Source organism: Ranitomeya variabilis, chromosome 2 (assembly GCF_051348905.1).
Source record: "Ranitomeya variabilis isolate aRanVar5 chromosome 2, aRanVar5.hap1, whole genome shotgun sequence".
Taxonomy (NCBI): domain Eukaryota; kingdom Metazoa; phylum Chordata; class Amphibia; order Anura; family Dendrobatidae; genus Ranitomeya; species Ranitomeya variabilis.
In genome coordinates, this window is record NC_135233.1 from 377770292 (window position 1) to 377791488 (window position 21197).

Sequence of the window (21197 nt, forward strand, 5' to 3'; positions counted from 1 at the left end):
TTGTGCCTATAGAATCTGTCACATAGATTGTGCCTATAGAAATCATCGCATAGACTGTGCCTATAGAATCCGCCTCATAGACTGTGCCTATAGAATCTGTCACATAGACTGTGCCTATAGAAATCATCGCATAGACTGTGCCTATAGAATCTGTCACATAGACTGTGCCTATAGAATCTGTCACATAGATTGTGCCTATAGAAATCATCGCATAGACTGTGCCTATAGAATCCGCCTCATAGACTGTGCCTATAGAATCTGTCACATAGACTGTGCCTATAGAAATCGCATAGATTGTGCCTATAGAAATCATCGCATAGACTGTGCCTATAGAATCTGCCACATAGATTGTGCCTATAGAAATCATCGCATAGACTGTGCCTATAGAATCCACCACATAGATTGTGCCTATAGAATGTGCCACATAGACTGTGCCTATAGAATCCACCACATAGATTGTGCCTATAGAAATCATTGCATAGACTGTGCCTATAGAATCCGCCACATAGACTGTGCCTATAGAATCCGCCACATAGACTGTGCCTATAGAATGTGCCACATAAGACTGTGCCTATAGAAACCACCACATAGATTGTGCCTAAAGAAATCATCGCATAGACTGTGCCTATAGAATCTGTCACATAGACTGTGCCTATAGAATGTGCCACATAGACTGTGCCTATAGAATCCACCACATAGATTGTACCTATAGAAATCATCGCATAGACTGCCTATAGAATCCGTCACATAGACTGTGCCTATAGAATCGTCACATAGACTGTGCCTATAGAATCTGTCACATGGACCGTGCCTATATAATCTATTTATTATCTATCTATTTATCTATCCATCTATTATCTATCTATTATCTATCTATCTCTCTTTCCCTCGCTCTCAGTTCTTCTCGTGGACGGGCTCTGGGCGTGGTCAGCAGCCGTAGTGGGCGGGGCGGAGCACAGGTGTGAGCAGGGGGCGTTGCCAGGTGACCACAAGGATTGAGGAACGGAGACAAGTGCTGAGCGGCCGGAGACCGGGGACAGCGGGCACCGGGGAAGATGGCGGAGGAGTACGGTAAGCAGAGAGCACACTCCGGGAGCGCTGAGCTCACCTGTGTGACCGCCACAGACCGCGGGTCCTGCCCTGTGTATGTCTAACCTGTGTGCGGTATAATCTCCGCGTACTGCGTCACCTGCCCCAATGTGTACAGGGACTGAGAGGAGGAGGATAGGAGACAGCACTGATATATAGGAGGAGGAGGATAGGAGACAGCACTGATATATAGGAGGAGGGGGATAGGAGACAGCACTGATATATAGGAGGAGGGGGATAGGAGACAGCACTGATATATAGGAGGAGGGGGATAGGAGACAGCACTGATATATAGGAGGAGGGGGATAGGAGACAGCACTGATATATAGGAGGAGGGGGATAGGAGACAGCACTGATATATAGGAGGAGGATAGGAGACAGCACTGATATATAGGAGGAGGAGGATAGGAGACAGCACTGATATATAGGAGGAGGAGGATAGGAGACAGCACTGATATATAGGAGGAGGAGGATAGGAGACAGCACTGATATATAGGAGGAGGGGGATAGGAGACAGCACTGATATATAGGAGGAGGGGGATAGGAGACAGCACTGATATATAGGAGGAGGGGGATAGGAGACAGCACTGATATATAGGAGGAGGGGGATAGGAGACAGCACTGATATATAGGAGGAGGGGGATAGGAGACAGCACTGATATATAGGAGGAGGATAGGAGACAGCACTGATATATAGGAGGAGGAGGATAGGAGACAGCACTGATATATAGGAGGAGGAGGATAGGAGACAGCACTGATATATAGGAGGAGGAGGATAGGAGACAGCACTGATATATAGGAGGAGGAGGATAGGAGACAGCACTGATATATAGGAGGAGGAGGATAGGAGACAGCACTGATATATAGGAGGAGGAGGATAGGAGACAGCACTGATATATAGGAGGAGGGGGATAGGAGACAGCACTGATATATAGGAGGAGGGGGATAGGAGACAGCACTGATATATAGGAGGAGGATAGGAGACAGCACTGATATATAGGAGGAGGAGGATAGGAGACAGCACTGATATATAGGAGGAGGAGGATAGGAGACAGCACTGATATATAGGAGGAGGAGGATAGGAGACAGCACTGATATATAGGAGGAGGGGGATAGGAGACAGCACTGATATATAGGAGGAGGGGGATAGGAGACAGCACTGATATATAGGAGGAGGAGGATAGGAGACAGCACTGATATATAGGAGGAGGAGGATAGGAGACAGCACTGATATATAGGAGGAGGAGGAGGATAGGAGACAGCACTGATATATAGGAGGAGGAGGAGGATAGGAGACAGCACTGATATATAGGAGGAGGAGGATAGGAGACAGCACTGATATATAGGAGGAGGGGGATAGGAGACAGCACTGATATATAGGAGGAGGGGGATAGGAGACAGCACTGATATATAGGAGGAGGGGGATAGGAGACATCACTGATATATAGGAGGAGGAGGATAGGAGACAGCACTGATATATAGGAGGAGGAGGATAGGAGACAGCACTGATATATAGGAGGAGGAGGAGGATAGGAGACAGCACTGATATATAGGAGGAGGAGGATAGGAGACAGCACTGATATATAGGAGGAGGGGGATAGGAGACAGCACTGATATATAGGAGGAGGAGGATAGGAGACAGCACTGATATATAGGAGGAGGAGGATAGGAGACAGCACTGATATATAGGAGGAGGAGGATAGGAGACAGCACTGATACATAGGAGGAGGAGGATAGGAGACAGCACTGATATATAGGAGGAGGAGGATAGGAGACAGCACTGATATATAGGAGGAGGAGGATAGGAGACAGCACTGATATATAGGAGGAGGGGGATAGGAGACAGCACTGATATATAGGAGGAGGGGGATAGGAGACAGCACTGATATATAGGAGGAGGGGGATAGGAGACATCACTGATATATAGGAGGAGGAGGATAGGAGACAGCACTGATATATAGGAGGAGGAGGATAGGAGACAGCACTGATATATAGGAGGAGGAGGAGGATAGGAGACAGCACTGATATATAGGAGGAGGAGGATAGGAGACAGCACTGATATATAGGAGGAGGGGGATAGGAGACAGCACTGATATATAGGAGGAGGAGGATAGGAGACAGCACTGATATATAGGAGGAGGAGGATAGGAGACAGCACTGATATATAGGAGGAGGAGGATAGGAGACAGCACTGATACATAGGAGGAGGAGGATAGGAGACAGCACTGATATATAGGAGGAGGAGGATAGGAGACAGCACTGATATATAGGAGGAGGAGGATAGGAGACAGCACTGATATATAGGAGGAGGGGGATAGGAGACAGCACTGATATATAGGAGGAGGAGGATAGGAGACAGCACTGATATATAGGAGGAGGAGGATAGGAGACAGCACTGATATATAGGAGGAGGGGGATAGGAGACAGCACTGATATATAGGAGGAGGGGGATAGGAGACATCACTGATATATAGGAGGAGGGGGATAGGAGACAGCACTGATATATAGGAGGAGGAGGATAGGAGACAGCACTGATATATAGGAGGAGGGGGATAGGAGACAGCACTGATATATAGGAGGAGGGGGATAGGAGACAGCACTGATATATAGGAGGAGGAGGATAGGAGACAGCACTGATATATAGGAGGAGGAGGAGGATAGGAGACAGCACTGATATATAGGAGGAGGAGGATAGGAGACAGCACTGATATATAGGAGGAGGGGGATAGGAGACAGCACTGATATATAGGAGGAGGAGGATAGGAGACAGCACTGATATATAGGAGGAGGAGGATAGGAGACAGCACTGATATATAGGAGGAGGAGGATAGGAGACAGCACTGATATATAGGAGGAGGAGGATAGGAGACAGCACTGATATATAGGAGGAGGAGGATAGGAGACAGCACTGATATATAGGAGGAGGGGGATAGGAGACAGCACTGATATATAGGAGGAGGGGGATAGGAGACAGCACTGATATATAGGAGGAGGGGGATAGGAGACAGCACTGATATATAGGAGGAGGAGGATAGGAGACAGCACTGATATATAGGAGGAGGAGGATAGGAGACAGCACTGATATATAGGAGGAGGAGGATAGGAGACAGCACTGATATATAGGAGGAGGAGGATAGGAGACAGCACTGATATATAGGAGGAGGAGGAGGATAGGAGACAGCACTGATATATAGGAGGATAGGAGACAGCACTGATATATAGGAGGAGGGGGATAGGAGACAGCACTGATATATAGGAGGAGGGGGATAGGAGACATCACTGATATATAGGAGGAGGGGGATAGGAGACAGCACTGATATATAGGAGGAGGAGGATAGGAGACAGCACTGATATATAGGAGGAGGGGGATAGGAGACAGCACTGATATATAGGAGGAGGGGGATAGGAGACAGCACTGATATATAGGAGGAGGAGGATAGGAGACAGCACTGATATATAGGAGGAGGAGGATAGGAGACAGCACTGATATATAGGAGGAGGAGGATAGGAGACAGCACTGATATATAGGAGGAGGAGGAGGATAGGAGACAGCACTGATATATAGGAGGAGGAGGATAGGAGACAGCACTGATATATAGGAGGAGGGGGATAGGAGACAGCACTGATATATAGGAGGAGGGGGATAGGAGACATCACTGATATATAGGAGGAGGGGGATAGGAGACAGCACTGATATATAGGAGGAGGAGGATAGGAGACAGCACTGATATATAGGAGGAGGGGGATAGGAGACAGCACTGATATATAGGAGGAGGGGGATAGGAGACAGCACTGATATATAGGAGGAGGAGGATAGGAGACAGCACTGATATATAGGAGGAGGAGGATAGGAGACAGCACTGATATATAGGAGGAGGAGGATAGGAGACAGCACTGATATATAGGAGGAGGGGGATAGGAGACAGCACTGATATATAGGAGGAGGAGGATAGGAGACAGCACTGATATATAGGAGGAGGAGGATAGGAGACAGCACTGATATATAGGAGGAGGAGGATAGGAGACAGCACTGATATATAGGAGGAGGGGGATAGGAGACAGCACTGATATATAGGAGGAGGGGGATAGGAGACAGCACTGATATATAGGAGGAGGAGGATAGGAGACAGCACTGATATATAGGAGGAGGAGGATAGGAGACAGCACTGATATATAGGAGGAGGAGGAGGATAGACTGATATATAGGAGGAGGAGGATAGGAGACAGCACTGATATATAGGAGGAGGGGGATAGGAGACAGCACTGATATATAGGAGGAGGAGGATAGGAGACAGCACTGATATATAGGAGGAGGAGGATAGGAGACAGCACTGATATATAGGAGGAGGAGGATAGGAGACAGCACTGATATATAGGAGGAGGAGGATAGGAGACAGCACTGATATATAGGAGGAGGGGGATAGGAGACAGCACTGATATATAGGAGGAGGGGGATAGGAGACAGCACTGATATATAGGAGGAGGAGGATAGGAGACAGCACTGATATATAGGAGGAGGAGGATAGGAGACAGCACTGATATATAGGAGGAGGGGGATAGGAGACAGCACTGATATATAGGAGGAGGGGGATAGGAGACAGCACTGATATATAGGAGGAGGAGGATAGGAGACAGCACTGATATATAGGAGGAGGAGGATAGGAGACAGCACTGATATATAGGAGGAGGAGGATAGGAGACAGCACTGATATATAGGAGGAGGAGGATAGGAGACAGCACTGATATATAGGAGGAGGAGGAGGATAGGAGACAGCACTGATATATAGGAGGAGGAGGAGGATAGGAGACAGCACTGATATATAGGAGGAGGGGGATAGGAGACAGCACTGATATATAGGAGGAGGAGGAGGATAGGAGACAGCACTGATATATAGGAGGAGGAGGATAGGAGACAGCACTGATATATAGGAGGAGGAGGATAGGAGACAGCACTGATATATAGGAGGAGGAGGATAGGAGACAGCACTGATATATAGGAGGAGGGGGATAGGAGACAGCACTGATATATAGGAGGAGGGGGATAGGAGACAGCACTGATATATAGGAGGAGGGGGATAGGAGACAGCACTGATATATAGGAGGAGGAGGATAGGAGACAGCACTGATATATAGGAGGAGGGGGATAGGAGACAGCACTGATATATAGGAGGAGGGGGATAGGAGACATCACTGATATATAGGAGGAGGGGGATAGGAGACATCACTGATATATAGGAGGAGGGGGATAGGAGACATCACTGATATATAGGAGGAGGGGGATAGGAGACATCACTGATATATAGGAGGAGGAGGATAGGAGACAGCACTGATATATAGGAGGAGGAGGATAGGAGACATCACTGATATATAGGAGGAGGAGGAATAGGAGACATCACTGATATATAGGAGGAGGAGGATAGGAGACATCACTGATATATAGGAGGAGGAGGATAGGAGATAGCACTGATATATAGGAGGAGGGGGATAGGAGACATCACTGATATATAGGAGGAGGAGGAGGAGGATAGGAGACATCACTGATATATAGGAGGAGGGGGATAGGAGACATCCCTGATACATAGGAGGATGGGATAGGAGACCTCACAGATATATAGGAGGAGGGGGATAGGAGACATCACTGATATATAGGAGGAGGGAGATAGGAGACATCACTGATATATAGGAGGAGGGGGATAGGGGACAGCACTGATATATAGGAGGAGGAGGATAGGAGACAGCACTGATATATAGGTGGAGGAGGATAGGAGACAGCACTGATATATAGGAGGAGGAGGATAGGAGACAGCACGCACTGATATACTGTATAGGAGGAGGAGGATAGGAGACAGCACTGATATATAGGAGGAGGATGGATAACACGGTATTATGTCACCTGCTCACACTTACCAATAGAGGCTTTATACCTCCTTGCTTGTTGTGATGCCATGGCCTATAATACCCGCTCGGTGCCAGTCCTGGTTGTGCTCTGGTGTGCGCAGTGTGAACGTTTCTAGGTCAGTCATCCATTTTCCCATGGTTGTGTTTGCTGATGGTGTTGCTGGTGTAAGGGTACCGTCTCACAGTGGCATTTTCATCGCTACGACGGTACGATTCGTGACGTTCTAGCGATATAGTTACGATCTCGCAGTGTCTGACACGCAGCAGCGATCAGGGACCCCGCTGAGAATCGTACGTCGTAGCAGATCGTTTGGAACTTTCTTTCGTCGCTGGATCTCCCGCTGTCATCGCTGGATCGTTGTGTGTGACAGCGATCCAGCAATGCGTTCGCTGGTAACCAGGGTAAACATCGGGTTACTAAGCGCAGGGCCGCGCTTAGTAACCCGATGTTTACCGTGGTTACCAGCGTAAAAGGAAAAAAAAACAAACAGTACATACTCACCATCTGATGTCCGTCAGGTCCCTTGCCGTCCGCTTCCCGCTCTGACTGCCGGCCGGAAAGTGAGAGCAGATCACAGCGGTGACGTCGCCGCTGCACTCTGCTCTCACTGTACGGCGGCACTCAGTCAGAGCAGGAAGCAGACGGCAAGGGACCTGACGGACATCAGATGGTGAGTATGTACTGTTTGTTTTTTTTTCCTTTTACGCTGGTAACCACGGTAAACATCGGGTTACTAAGCGCGGCCCTGCGCTTAGTAACCCGATGTTTACCCTGGTTACCAGCGAACCTCGGCATCGTTGGTCGCTGGAGAGCGGTCTGTGTGACAGCTCCCCAGCGACCACACAACGACTTACCAACGATCACGGCCAGGTCGTATCGCAGGTCGTGATCGTTGGTAAATCGTATAGTGAGACGGTACCCTAACTGTTGTAAATACATCTGATGATTGGCGTTTGTGCCTGGCATGTGTATGGTCTATATATAGTGTGTATGGTGTGTATATATAGTGTGTATATATAGTGTGTATGGTGTGTATATATAGTGTGTATGGTGTATATATAGTGTGTATGGTGTGTGTGTATGGTGTGTATATATAGTGTTTATATGTATGGGGTGTGTGTGTGTGTGTGTGTATATATAGTGTGTATTGTATACATAGTGTGTATGGTGTGTATACATAGTGTGTATGGTGTGTATATATAGTGTGTATTGTAAACATAGTGTGTATGGTGTGTATACATAGTGTGTATGGTATGTATATATAGTGTGTATTGTATACATAGTGTGTATGGTGTGTATATATAGTGTGTATTGTATACATAGTGTGTATATATAGTGTGTATGGTGTATATATGGTGTGTGTATGGTGTATACAATGCCTACAAGTAGTATTCAACCCCCTGCAGATTTAGCAGGTTTAATAAGATGCAAATAAGTTAGAGCCTTCAAACTTCAAACAAGAGCAGGATTTATTAACAGATGCATAAATCTTACAAACCAAAAAGTTTTGTTGCTCAGTTAAATTTTTATAAATTTTAAACATAAAAGTGTGGGTCAATTATTATTCAACCCCTAGGTTTAATATTTTGTGGAATAACCTTTGTTTGCAATTACAGCTAATAATCGTCTTTTATAAGACCTGATCAGGCCGGCACAGGTCTCTGGAGTTATCTTGGCCCACTCCTCCATGCAGATCTTCTCCAAGTTATCTAGGTTCTTTGGGTGTCTCATGTGGACTTTAATCTTGAGCTCCTTCCACAAGTTTTCAATTGGGTTAAGGTCAGGAGACTGACTAGGCCACTGCAACACCTTGATTTTTTGCCTCTTGAACCAGGCCTTGGTTTTCTTGGCTGTGTGCTTTGGGTCGTTGTTGGAAGATGAAATGACGACCCATCTTAAGATCCTTGATGGAGGAGCGGAGGTTCTTGGCCAAAATCTCCAGGTAGGCCGTGCTATCCATCTTCCCATGGATGCGGACCAGATGGCCAGGCCCCTTGGCTGAGAAACAGCCCCACAGCATGATGCTGCCACCACCATGCTTGACTGTAGGGATGGTATTCTTGGGGTCGTATGCAGTGCCATCCAGTCTCCAAACGTCACGTGTGTGGTTGGCACCCAAGATCTCGATCTTGGTCTCATCAGACCAGAGAACCGTGAACCAGTCAGTCTCAGAGTCCTCCAAGTGATCATGAGCAAACTGTAGACGAGCCTTGACATGAGGCTTTGAAAGTAAAGGTACCTTACGGGCTCGTCTGGAACGGAGACCATTGCGGTGGAGTACGTTACTTATGGTATTGACTGAAACCAATGTCCCCACTGCCATGAGATCTTCCCGGAGCTCCTTCCTTGTTGTCCTTGGGTTAGCCTTGACTCTTCGGACAAGCCTGGCCTCGGCACGGGAGGAAACTTTCAAAGGCTGTCCAGGCCATGGAAGGCTAACAGTAGTTCCATAAGCCTTCCACTTCCGGATGATGCTCCCAACAGTGGAGACAGGTAGGCCCAACTCCTTGGAAAGGGTTTTGTACCCCTTGCCAGCCTTGTGACCCTCCACGATCTTGTCTCTGATGGCCTTGGAATGCTCCTTTGTCTTTCCCATGTTGACCATGTTTGAGTGCTGTTCACAAGTTTGGGGAGGGTCTTAAATAGTCAGAAAAGGCTGGAAAAAGAGATACCGTATTTCGCGGCATATAAGACGCACCGGACCATAAGACGCACCCCAAATTTGGGGTGAAAATTGCAGAAAAAAAGATTTTTTATAAGATGGGGGTCCGTCTTATTGTCCGAATTTACAGTATCTTACCTGAGGGCTGGTGGTGGCAGAGCAGGGTCACAGGAGGCATGGTGGCGGCAGAGGTGGGGTGATGCGGTACGGCGTGCACCTGAGCAGGGTCCCTTCCTGCTTAGGTGGGCGACGCCACGGCCTGGTGTCCATGGGAGGGTGGCAGCAGTGGTTACCGACAGAGGTGCTGGGATGAGGAAGCACAGTGAGAGGTATGGCGTGAGAGGGGTCCCTTTCCCCGGTGAGGTGATGGAAGGATCTCGTGGGCACATGGACTGGAGATGATGGAGGTAGTGGTGTACATTGTGAAGCGAGTATTCCACAGGAGCTCAGATGTCTGAGCGCCGGGAAGCGGCAAGGACTCAGACATATGAGCGCCTGTGGAATACTCGCTTCACAATGTACACCACTACCTCCATCATCTCCAGTCCATGTGCCCACGAGATCCTTCCTGAACCTTGCTGCACCCATCCTGGGAAGCAAAAGGATACAGGATACAGAGTCCAAAGTCCCGGTGAGGTGATGCAGCAGCCGGTAATGCTTACCGTGGACCGTGGCGGTGGAGATGAGGAGGCGCAGTGAGCGGGGTCCCTTTCCCCGGTGAGTTGATGCTGCAGCCCCGGTAATGCACAGAGCCGGGTGAATCCTGTTGATATCGGTGGGCGCGGCCATCTTCCTGAGGCCGCGCGTTCGCAGATGGAGCTCTAGTGCCCGGGGCTTCAGGAAAATGGCCGCCGCGATCCCCATCTGCGCACGCGCGGCATCTCGCGGCCATTTTCCTAAAGCCCCGGGCACTAGAGCTCCATCTGCGAACGCGCGGCCTCAGGAAGATGGCCGCGCCCACCGATATCAACAGGATTCACCCGGCTCTGTGCATTACCGGGGCTGCAGCATCAACTCACCGGGGAAAGGGACCCCGCTCACTGCGCCTCCTCATCTCCACCCCCACACCTCTGCCGCCGCACCTCTGCCACCGCACCTCTGCCGCCGCACCTCTGCCGCCACGGTCCACGGTAAGCCTGCATTGCGCATATAAGACGCACCCCCCATTTTCCCCCCTTTTTTTTGGGGGAAAAAGTGCGTCTTATATGCCAAAAAATACGGTAATTAATCCAAACATGTGAAGCTCATTGTTCTACTTCTTAATACTTTAGGGGAACCAAACAGAATTCTGGTGGGTTGAGGGGTTGAATAATAAATGACCCTCTGAAAAGACTTTTCACGATTTAAAAAAAAAAATAAACAAAGAAATAACATTCTTTTTTGCTGCAGTGCATTTCACACTTCCAGGCTGATCTACAGTCCAAATGTCACAATGCCAAGTTAATTCCAAATGTGTAAACCTGCTAAATCTGCAGGGGGTTGAATACTACTTGAAGGCACTGTATATATTGTGTATATGTATGGTGTGTGTATATATATAGTTTGTATATATAGTGTGTATTGTATATATGGTGTGTATATATAGTGTGTGTATGTATGTATGTGTGTGTGTATATATATATATATATATATATATATATATATATATATATATATATATATATATATATATAGTGGATATGTAGAGTTTCAATGGGACAGTAACCCTCTGCTGTGATGTGGCAGTGACTGGTGATGATCGGGCACTAAATGCCCGTGTGCTCTGCACTCGGATCGAGCAGGTCAGACGCTTGGACGGGCGCGACCCGAGTATAATGGAAGTCTATGGGAAACGCAATCATTTTTCCAGCAGACCCGAAGAAGAGGTCAGGGGAGGGTAGGAAACGCGCTGAAATGGCACTGGAACATCATGGGGAAGACCCCCGGACGCATGTCTGAATCCCAGGTCGCTCCTGGGAACATTGTGGTCAGAGTATTACGCCATTTTTATGGACTGATAATAATATATACAAAGCTGAAGATAAAAGGGATGTTACAGGATAAGGTTAGGAAACATTCTTTCCTGTATAATGACTTGTATACGGAGGCTTGTATAAGTATTCAAATCCACCCCCATTTTGACATTTTTGGTGTTTGGTACCCTACAACCTAGAATTTCATTTTTTTTTCTTTTTTTTTTTTAGTTTTTGCATCAGTTCATGTAAAGAACGTTCCTATAGCTGTGAACATTTGGTTTTCTTTCTACTGTAAAGCAAAGAACAAAAAGGACAAAATAACTGAAAACTTCAGTGTGCATAACTCTTCACTCCCTAAAGTCCGTACTTTGTAGAGCCTCATTTTGCTCCAATTCCAGCTGCGAGTCGCTTTGGATAAGTCTCTAGGATCTTGTGACACTTGGATTGCACACGGGGCCGTCCTGTCACAAAGCCTGGGACTTATGGAGAGAACTGCTTGCACAAGAAATGTTTAGGGGCTTCATAGCAAAAGGGGTGAATACATATGCACATGCCAATTTTAGTTATTTGATCCCATAAATTTAGTTTATGCCTGTATTTCTCTCACTTCACTGACTTTGTGTGATGCATCTGCAGCGCCCCAGAGTCCTGGTCGTTGCAGTACTGTGGCTCCGCCGCTAAGGGGGGCTATGGTACGTCTGATGGCACTGAAGGAGTTAATCTGACCAGGTATCACATACACCAATACATTTCACAGCCGGGCCTCCAGGGGGAGCTAAGGGTGCTATTCATTAGGCCACTCCTCACCGTGTGGGTAAACTGGGGGTCAGGCAGGAAGTTAGTTCAGAAAGCTGACTGGGTTGGAACCAGGCAACACCTTGTGGCAGGGGGTGTTGTGGGGAAGATTCGGTAGGGTCCCTGTCAGGTTTGGGACCCTGACAGAGGCCTGGCAACAAGAAAGAACGTCACGGGACCGTGCCTGCTCAGCATAGCGGCGGTGCCCTAAGAAAGGATCAGAAGCGAGATAGATTGTGCTGAGTGAGAAACGAGATCAGAGCAAGAGGAGAAATACCAGTAGGAGTCGTGCTGTAAGATCGAGGCAACATCCTACTGAGGCGCACAACCGGCGGCCGGAACGCCGAGGAAGTATTCATATATCTAGCTCCAGGCAATACTTCAAACCAACGGCAGGACAGTCAGTCTCAGGCGGGCTGTCTCACCTAAATCACCTATGCAGACTTGGGGGGCAACCTGTGGAGAGGGGCGACTCTAGGGTCCCAAAAGAGCTCCGAGCCTACCCGTCATACGGGTGCGTCCCAACCATAACACCGGGAGGGACGGAGGATTAGCAGAACATCATCTAATCGAGTTGTTGTGAGGGAACACGAGAAACAGACACAACAGTTGTGGGGACTATCCCGTAAGCACAGCAGGGGAGGACCACAACACATAGCGCAAGCAGGAAGGCATAGATAGATTTCCACCTGCAAAGAGAACTCTGGAGGTGCCATTGGACCGGCCGGACTTGCGCAGCCTGGTGAACCGTATTCCGGACTGAGGACCCAGAGACCTTCAGTAAAGAGGTAACGAGACTGCAACCTGGTGTCTTCATTATTTACTGCACCGCACCACCACCACCATCCACATCCATCATATCTATCACTGTACGCCCCTCAGCAGGGTCACGGACCGGGCCTAGCCACCGTGACAACCCCAGAGCAGAGACTCAGAGGCCCGGTACCGGGTACCCCTCGGCCCTGCGGCAGTGGGGGCGCTACAACTTGGCATCACGAACAGGATCTACTTAAGCCTGAAGAATCAGGTCATGTGTGCCTTGGAACTGTGATTTACTGTGCTTGGACTGTACTTTATTGCAAAGACTGTGTGTTGCCATTTACCGCCAAAAGTTCCCGCCAAAAGTCGCCGCCATTGCAGCGTTCCAGGGAGCGCGGAGGAAGAAGAAGGGCGTGCCATGGGAGGAGACTACCAAAGCGGCGCCAGAAGTAGCGACCGCCCCCTCCGACTCCTGCTGCGAGAGGACGACCTACCCAGCAGCAGAGGAGAACCGCCCCCTGATTTGCAACGGCGGGAACGAGGTGAAGAAGGAGCCCGACCTCGGAGAAATGGCGGAGCCAGGTGCATGCGTTGCCGCCGGATGCCCGACAGCGACGATGAGCAGCAAGTGCCCAAGCAATGGCGAGGTGATCCCGACCTGCCCTCACCCATCAGAGGCGGACTCGCGTCCACCGCCGGTGAAGGACCTGAACTCCTTGGAGCCGCCGGTGGAGGAGCCGAGCCTACCTATCCCAGCCACGGAACCATGGAGGGCGGAGCCACATCAAGAGGTGACTCCAGAAGAGCCGCGGTCCGGGCTGCAACCGATTCCAGTGTCCTCGTCAACGGAACAGATCGACATCGGTGGAATCACATCAGGCGCAGGTATGGACGGCACCCCTACTCCCCCAGCCGATTCTGCTCTCCCGACCGATCCGGCTCCCCTGACCGATCCCGCTCCGGTGACCGCTCCTCACCCCAGCAACAATAACCGTTTCCTCTCAGTGGAGCGGGTAGTCCTCACCCCCGACGCGATGGGGAAGCTGGTACCTCCACTACCGACCAAGATGGGGGAAACCATAGATGTAGGCCCGGACGGGGTGATCCTCCGGTGGGACACCCCCTGGAACGAGCCGTATGGAGCTCCGGGGGAGAGCCTCACCCTTGCGGTACTTACCTGGGAACAGTATAAGCAATGTCTAATCCAACACTGGAAAGATCGAGATGAGACTGAACAACATGATACACAACATAGAAAGTCTGTGCACGGCAGGAAAGACGTGGTAAAGCGGGGAACTGTGCTGGCCTACCACCCGAAGAGGGGATGGGGCTCCATACAGGAACCGGGACTACCAACTGATGTCTTTGTTACTAGTTATAACGTAAAAACTCCCTGCTTCAGTCGAGATGGTGACCCATTGCAAAGGGGGGATCAGGTGACCTACACTCGCCACCGGAATGCACAAGGATGGTGCGCTCGGAACGTTCGCTGGTGTGAGCCTGAGGGAGCGTCACCTGTTGCCCCGATCATGACTGCTCCAGATTTGCCAGATCTTGTTACTGTCACCACCGTACGCCTTGTAGCGGCTGCTGAACTTGCAAGCAGGATTAGCCTTCAAATCCAGACACCGGTTGATCTGACGGCATCTGAGAGACCAACTACCAGCACAGGTGCTGCATCGGTCGGGGATCAAAAACCACCTTCTGCACCACAAGAGTAAGATCTTAAAACTCTGAATATGTAAATAGTTCTTCAAACTGTTTGTTTCTGCTATGTTGCTGCTAAAACCCGTCCAGGGTTTACTCTTAAAGGGATCCCTTTGTTGACCCGGGATCCCTATTGCTCTTTGTTTGTTTTTCTACTTTTTGCTCCGTTACTAAGAAACTGCTGAATCATGAACAATGCATGATACAAACTTCTTGTACATAGTTGCACCTTCTTAAAGGTGCTCTCTACTGGTTTTATACAAAAGACGGACTCTTTGCGAAGATACGGTTATTGGAACTTGTACCGGAGCCCTTACGGTGTACGGACTGGTAGCTGAAGAAGCTGCGCTACCTCATAAAGACTTGGTCCCCTCTTAAAGGGGATGTTTACCTGTGCACTTATGAGTAGTACTGTCTTAAAACAGTAAAGTGATAATGATGTCTTGAAAGAAAGTAATAATGCTGATATGTAAACGTTAAATGTAACTAACTAGTTAATTGTGAGAAATGGTTGATAATGTTGATGAAAGGATGAGGACAGGGAGTGAACCCGGACGGGGTTAGTTGGTGAGTCCTCCTAGGAGCCATATAGAGATGGCCTGTTGATCCTAAACTGAAGGAAAAATGTTATGTTCTATACTGTGTATAGTGGTAGAAGGGCAGTAGGCCCGGACTGAACAGGGCGGTCCTGCATAGAAAGGAGAGGCAGTAGGTCTGGAGCCGTTAGGACAGGCGGTCCTGCAGAAATAAAGTAGGAGAATGTAGCACAGTTGCTTAAGCCTTATAATGTGTTATAAGAAGGTCTTTAGTGGATTTAGAGTGTACATCCTTAAAGGCGATGTTAAATTATTGTTCAGAAATTTGCACTAAGTAGAATACCCGGTTGGGTGAGAAAAGTTATTTGAAAGTATTTAACCATGTTTGTAACGTTTAAGTGTCCTCACCTCCCATAAAGGGAAGCTCTGTTCAAGTATGCTTATTGTTATTGCGCTCACAAAAATTGTATGTCTTTTTGCTGACATGTATTGTTGTTTTCTTCCCAGTCCCGGAGTACTGGATTTAACCGGGGGGGAGTGCAGCGCCCCAGAGTCCTGGTCGTTGCAGTACTGTGGCTCCGCCGCTAAGGGGGGCTATGGTACGTCTGATGGCACTGAAGGAGTTAATCTGACCAGGTATCACATACACCAATACATTTCACAGTCGGGCCTCCAGGGGGAGCTAAGGGTGCTATTTATTAGGCCACTCCTCACCGTGTGGGTAAACTGGGGGTCAGGCAGGAAGTTAGTTCAGAAAGCTGACTGGGTTGGAACCAGGCAACACCTTGTGGCAGGGGGTGTTGTGGGGAAGATTCGGTAGGGTCCCTGTCAGGTTTGGGACCCTGACAAAGGCCTGGCAACAAGAAAGAACGTCACGGGACCGTGCCTGCTCAGCATAGCGGCGGTGCCCTAAGAAAGGATCAGAAGCGAGATATATTGTGCTGAGTGAGAAACGAGATCAAAGCAAGAAGGAAAATACCAGTAGGAGTCGTGCTGTATGATCGAGGCAACATCCTACTGAGGCGCACAACCGGCGGCCGGAACGCCGAGGAAGTATTCATATATCTAGCTCCAGGCAATACTTCAAACCAGCGGCAGGACAGTCAGTCACAGGCGGGCTGTCTCACCTAAATCACCTATGTAGACTTGGGGGGCAACCTGTGGAGAGGGGCGACTCTAGGGTCCCGGAAGAGCTCCGAGCCTACCCGTCATACGGGTGCGTCCCAACCATAACACCGGGAGGGACGGAGGATTAGCAGAACATCATCTAATCGAGTTGTTGTGAGGGAACACGAGAAACAGACACAACAGTTGTGGGGACTATCCCGTAAGCACAGCAGGGGAGGACCACAACACATAGCGCAAGCAGGAAGGCACAGATTTCCACCTGCAAAGAGAACTCTGGAGGTGCCATTGGACCGGCCGGACTTGCGCAGCCTGGTGAACCGTATTCCGGACTGAGGACCCAGAGACCTTCAGTAAAGAGGTAAAGAGACTGCAACCTGGTGTCCTCGTTATTTACTGCACCGCACCACCACCACCATCCACATCCATCATATCTATCACTGTACGCCCCTCAGCAGGGTCACGGACCGGGCCTAGCCACCGTGACAACCCCAGAGCAGAGACTCAGAGGCCCGGTACCGGGTACCCCTCGGCCCTGCGGCCTTGGGGGCGCTACACATCCGCACTACAAATCAGATTATAAAAATATATAAACACAGGTTGTAATATAATAAAATAGATAAAAGCCAAGGGGGTGGATACTTTCACAAGCTATTGTATAAGGCAAAATTACAAAGAGAAAAAATGCCTCCTCCTCCCCTTCATAGCCGGGCCATGTCTCACCGTAGTTCCCCGTCACCTATGACTATAGTAGATGACATGGCAGAGGGGAAAATAAAGCTGCACCCACCAATAGTCACCGGTAAATGTAATTTTAGCATTTCACTACCTTATCTGGGCTGTGGGGTGTGACATGGTCAGACACGTCCTGTTTATGAAGGAGCGACTCTGAAAACCTATGCGGACAATGCAAGACCTGCCACAAATTAGAAGGAAGAGGGACTCGTATACACCCCGTGTTACCCATAAAGGAGGCCTTGTACACACTGTTAGAATTGTTAGGTAGTGGGACTCCTAGACTAAAGCCTATGTACTAAGGGCAAGGGCTGCCAAAAATTACAAGGAGGGACTGTAATACACCCTGGAAGACACATAGAAGAGGGCCTCAGAAAACACCATGGAAAAATCATGAGCGACGGTCCTATGATGACCCTCTAAAAATGATGAGCAAGGGGTGCCAGCTCATCCTTTAACAATCAGTGAGGGCCGTCTGATGACTCTCTAAAAAGTTCTGGCTTCAAGAGTGGTGTCCCGCGCAACCCTGAAAAATGGGACAGGAAGCTAGGTCTTGTGGGTGAGCATGTTTGTTGTGCTCCCGCAGCTGACACAGTTTCACTTGGCCAACGGCCTCTGCGTGCACCATCAGCAGCGCGTCCACTTCCCCGTCTCTTACCGCATGTCTTGAGCATTTTAAATTATCCATATAATATATGCCTGCAAACTTTCCAGTAGTAATACGGAAAAGAAAATATGCAGCCCTGAAAAGGACTTTTGTTTTTAGGTTGCAGCAGTAGAATACCTATAGAACGACTGTAAGGCAATAAACCCTGCCTATATGCCTCCATTCCAAAACTTTACCTCCTCCACCAGCTGTCCCTACACTGAATGCAGGTAACAGCACTTTTACTAGAGAAAAGACATTATGTAGTCCTGCAACTACTGCAAGTATCTGCCTGCTCTAATCTAAGCTCTCCCTCCTAGATCAACTCTCCCTGAACTATTTCCAGAGGACAGTGTGCCAAGCATCACGTCACCGGGTCTGATATAAGACTCAATGATGCGATGAAGCCGGCCAATCACAGTAATGCTAGTAGCCACCATGGCTATGGCAATGCCATGTATAGCAGGCAATCCCCGCATGTTTGTTGGCTGTCTAACAACCGCAAATCATGCAGGATGGGAACTCGGCCGCAAATCATGTGAGATGGGGACTCAGCCGCGAATCATGCAGGGTGGGGACTCGAGCGTGGCGCTCAAGCACCCGTGATACTTGATTGAATAGTGAGCGTACCCGAGAACCCCAATGGTCAATTGAGTATCAAGCAGTGGTGAGTACGCTCGCTCTATATCTCTCATTGAATCGTCATAGACTATTCACATTGAAGGGACTCGAGGGTCCGTGACCCCCAGCGATCTTCTGACATGTCACCATCATGAATGATTTTCTTCTGGACACTTCATTGAATTTAATGGAGCTTCCATATACTGAGGTCGTGGAATACAACTAATACTCCCCAAATTCGGGGACTGTCTGTCACTGTGTATTGGGGCACAATGTGGGTAGCACTGGTTTATGAGGGTGGTACAGTTTTGGGATTGACTTGGGTGGATAGCATTGTATATCGGTGCACTCTGTGGCCAGCAGAGTGTAAGGTACCACCCTATGGTTGGCAATCTGTGGCCAGCAGTGTATAAGTTGGCACTCCGACTGGTACTGTTCATAGTGGTAATCTGTGGATAATGTATACAGGTGCTTCTAACAAAATTAGAGTGTCATTAAAAAGTTAATTTAAGTTCTTCAATACAAAAAGTGAAACTCATATATAGAGTCATTACACACAGAGTGATCTATTTCACACGTTTGTTTCTGTTAATGTTGATGATTATGGCTTACAGCCAATGAAAACCCAAAAGTCATTATCTCAGTAAATTAGAATACTTTATAACACCAGCTTGTAAAATGATTTTAAAATCCGAAGTGTTGTCCTACTGAAATGTATGTTCAGTAAATGCACTCAATACTTGGTCCCTTTGCATCAATTACTGCATCAATGCGGCATGGCTTGGAGGCGATCAGCCTGTGACACTGCTGAGGGGTTATGGAAGCCCAGGTTGCTTTGATAGCAGCCTTCAGCTCGTCTGCATTGTTGGGTCTAGTGTCTCTCATCTTCCTCTTGACAATACTCCATAGATTCTCTATAGGGTTAAGGTCAGGTGAGTTTGCTGCCCATCAAGCACAGTGATACTGTTGTTTGTACACCAGGTATTGGTACTTTTGGCAGTGTGGACAGGGGCCAAGTCCTGCTGGAGAATGACATTTCCATCTCCAAAAAGCTTGTCGGCAGAGGGAAGCATGAAGTGCTTTAAATTTCCTGGTAGACTGCTGCGCTGATTTTGGTCTTGATAAAACACAGTGGACCTACACCAGCAGATGACATGGCTCCCCAAACCATCACGGATTGTGGAAACTTCACACTAGACCTCCAGCAGCTTGGATTGTGGCCTCTCCACTCTTCCTCCAGACTCTGGGACCTTGATTTCCAAATGAAATGCAAAATTTACTTTCATCTGAATACAACACCTTGGGCCACTGACAACAGTCCAGTTCTTTTTCTCCTTGGCCCAGGTAAGAAGCTTCTGGCATTGTCTATTGGTCATGAGTGGCTGACACAAGGAATGTGACACTTGTAGCCCATGTCCTGGATACGCCTGTGTGTGGTGGCTCTTTAAGCAATGACTCCAGCAGCAGTCCGCTCCTTGTGAAGCTCCACCACATTTTTGAATGGCCTTTTCTTAACAATCCTTTCCAGGCTGTGGTTATCCCGGTTGCTTGTGCACCTTTTTCTACCACACTTTTTCCTTCCACTCAACTTTCCATTAATATACTTGGATACAGCACTCTGTGAACAGCAGCTTCTTTAGTAATGACCCTTAGTGGCTTCCCCTCCTTGTGGAGTGTGTCAGTGACTGCCTTCTGGACATCTGTCAAATCAGCAGTCTTCCCCATGATTGTGGAGCTACTGAAACAGACTAGTGGACCTTTATAAACGCTTAGGAAGCCTTTACAGGAGGAGTCACTGCCTATTACTCCAATATATCCCAACACAGTATATTAGACACTTCTATATTACCATAATTGAACACCATAATCCATTGCAGCAATTAGCCATCAGATATGAACAGATTCTAAATAGAAAAATGTAAAACGTGATATGTTATTATTAATTATTAATTTAAAAGACAAATGCATTTTAAAAAAGGCCTCCAAAGAAGGGGGGAACACAGCAGATTAAATCAATTATGTGCCAGAGAATATAGGCAATTCAGTAGCGTAGCTACTGGGGGGCAGAGGGGGCCATGTCACATGAAGGGGCCCACTGGGAGCCAGGGCCACTTCTGTGAGGAGGCAGAACATAGCATAGGAGCAGAGCAGTATAATGTCTGCTCCCGTCTGACGGAGACTCTGCACGCTGCTAGCACAGTGGCCGGCTGCAGTCTCCCCCCTGCAGTGAATGGTTTCGCCCGTCTGACCTGATCATGAAGCTTTTCCCTGCAGTTTTCTTCACTCTGTGCACGCTGGGATTGGCTCAGGCACGCTGGGTCCTAGTGCCCACAACTTGCATTTCACATACACACTTCCTGCTCCTGCCTGCAAACTTTTATCAGTAAGTGCTGGGGATGGAACTTATTAGGTTTATTAAATTCAGGTATGTCACAGTGAGACCGTTGGGGTATTGTGGGGGCTGAAAGTGGGTGAGGGGGGACAGGACACTGGGGGGGTAAATGTGACTATGTGAGACCATGGGGGTATTGTGGGGGAGGGGAGACAGGACACTGGGGGGTGAATGCACTGAGACCATTTGGGTGTTGTTTGAAGGTGGGTGAGGGGGGACAGGGCACTGAGGGGGTGGATGTGAGATGATGGGGGTATTGGGGCTGAAGTGGGGGAG

The 21197-nt window shown here is 48.6% G+C and overlaps 1 protein-coding gene across 1 annotated transcript in view; it reads left to right on the forward strand.

Moving 5' to 3' along the window:
* Positions 1-969: 969 nt before the first annotated feature.
* Positions 970-21197, forward strand: part of SLC44A4 (solute carrier family 44 member 4) — an 82916-nt gene continuing 62688 nt past the window's right edge. Inside the window, exon 1 of the mRNA XM_077286077.1 lies at positions 970-1071. Within this exon, the coding sequence (XP_077142192.1) occupies positions 1056-1071 (16 nt within the window). The 5' untranslated portion in view covers positions 970-1055. The remainder of the gene's footprint in view (positions 1072-21197) is intronic.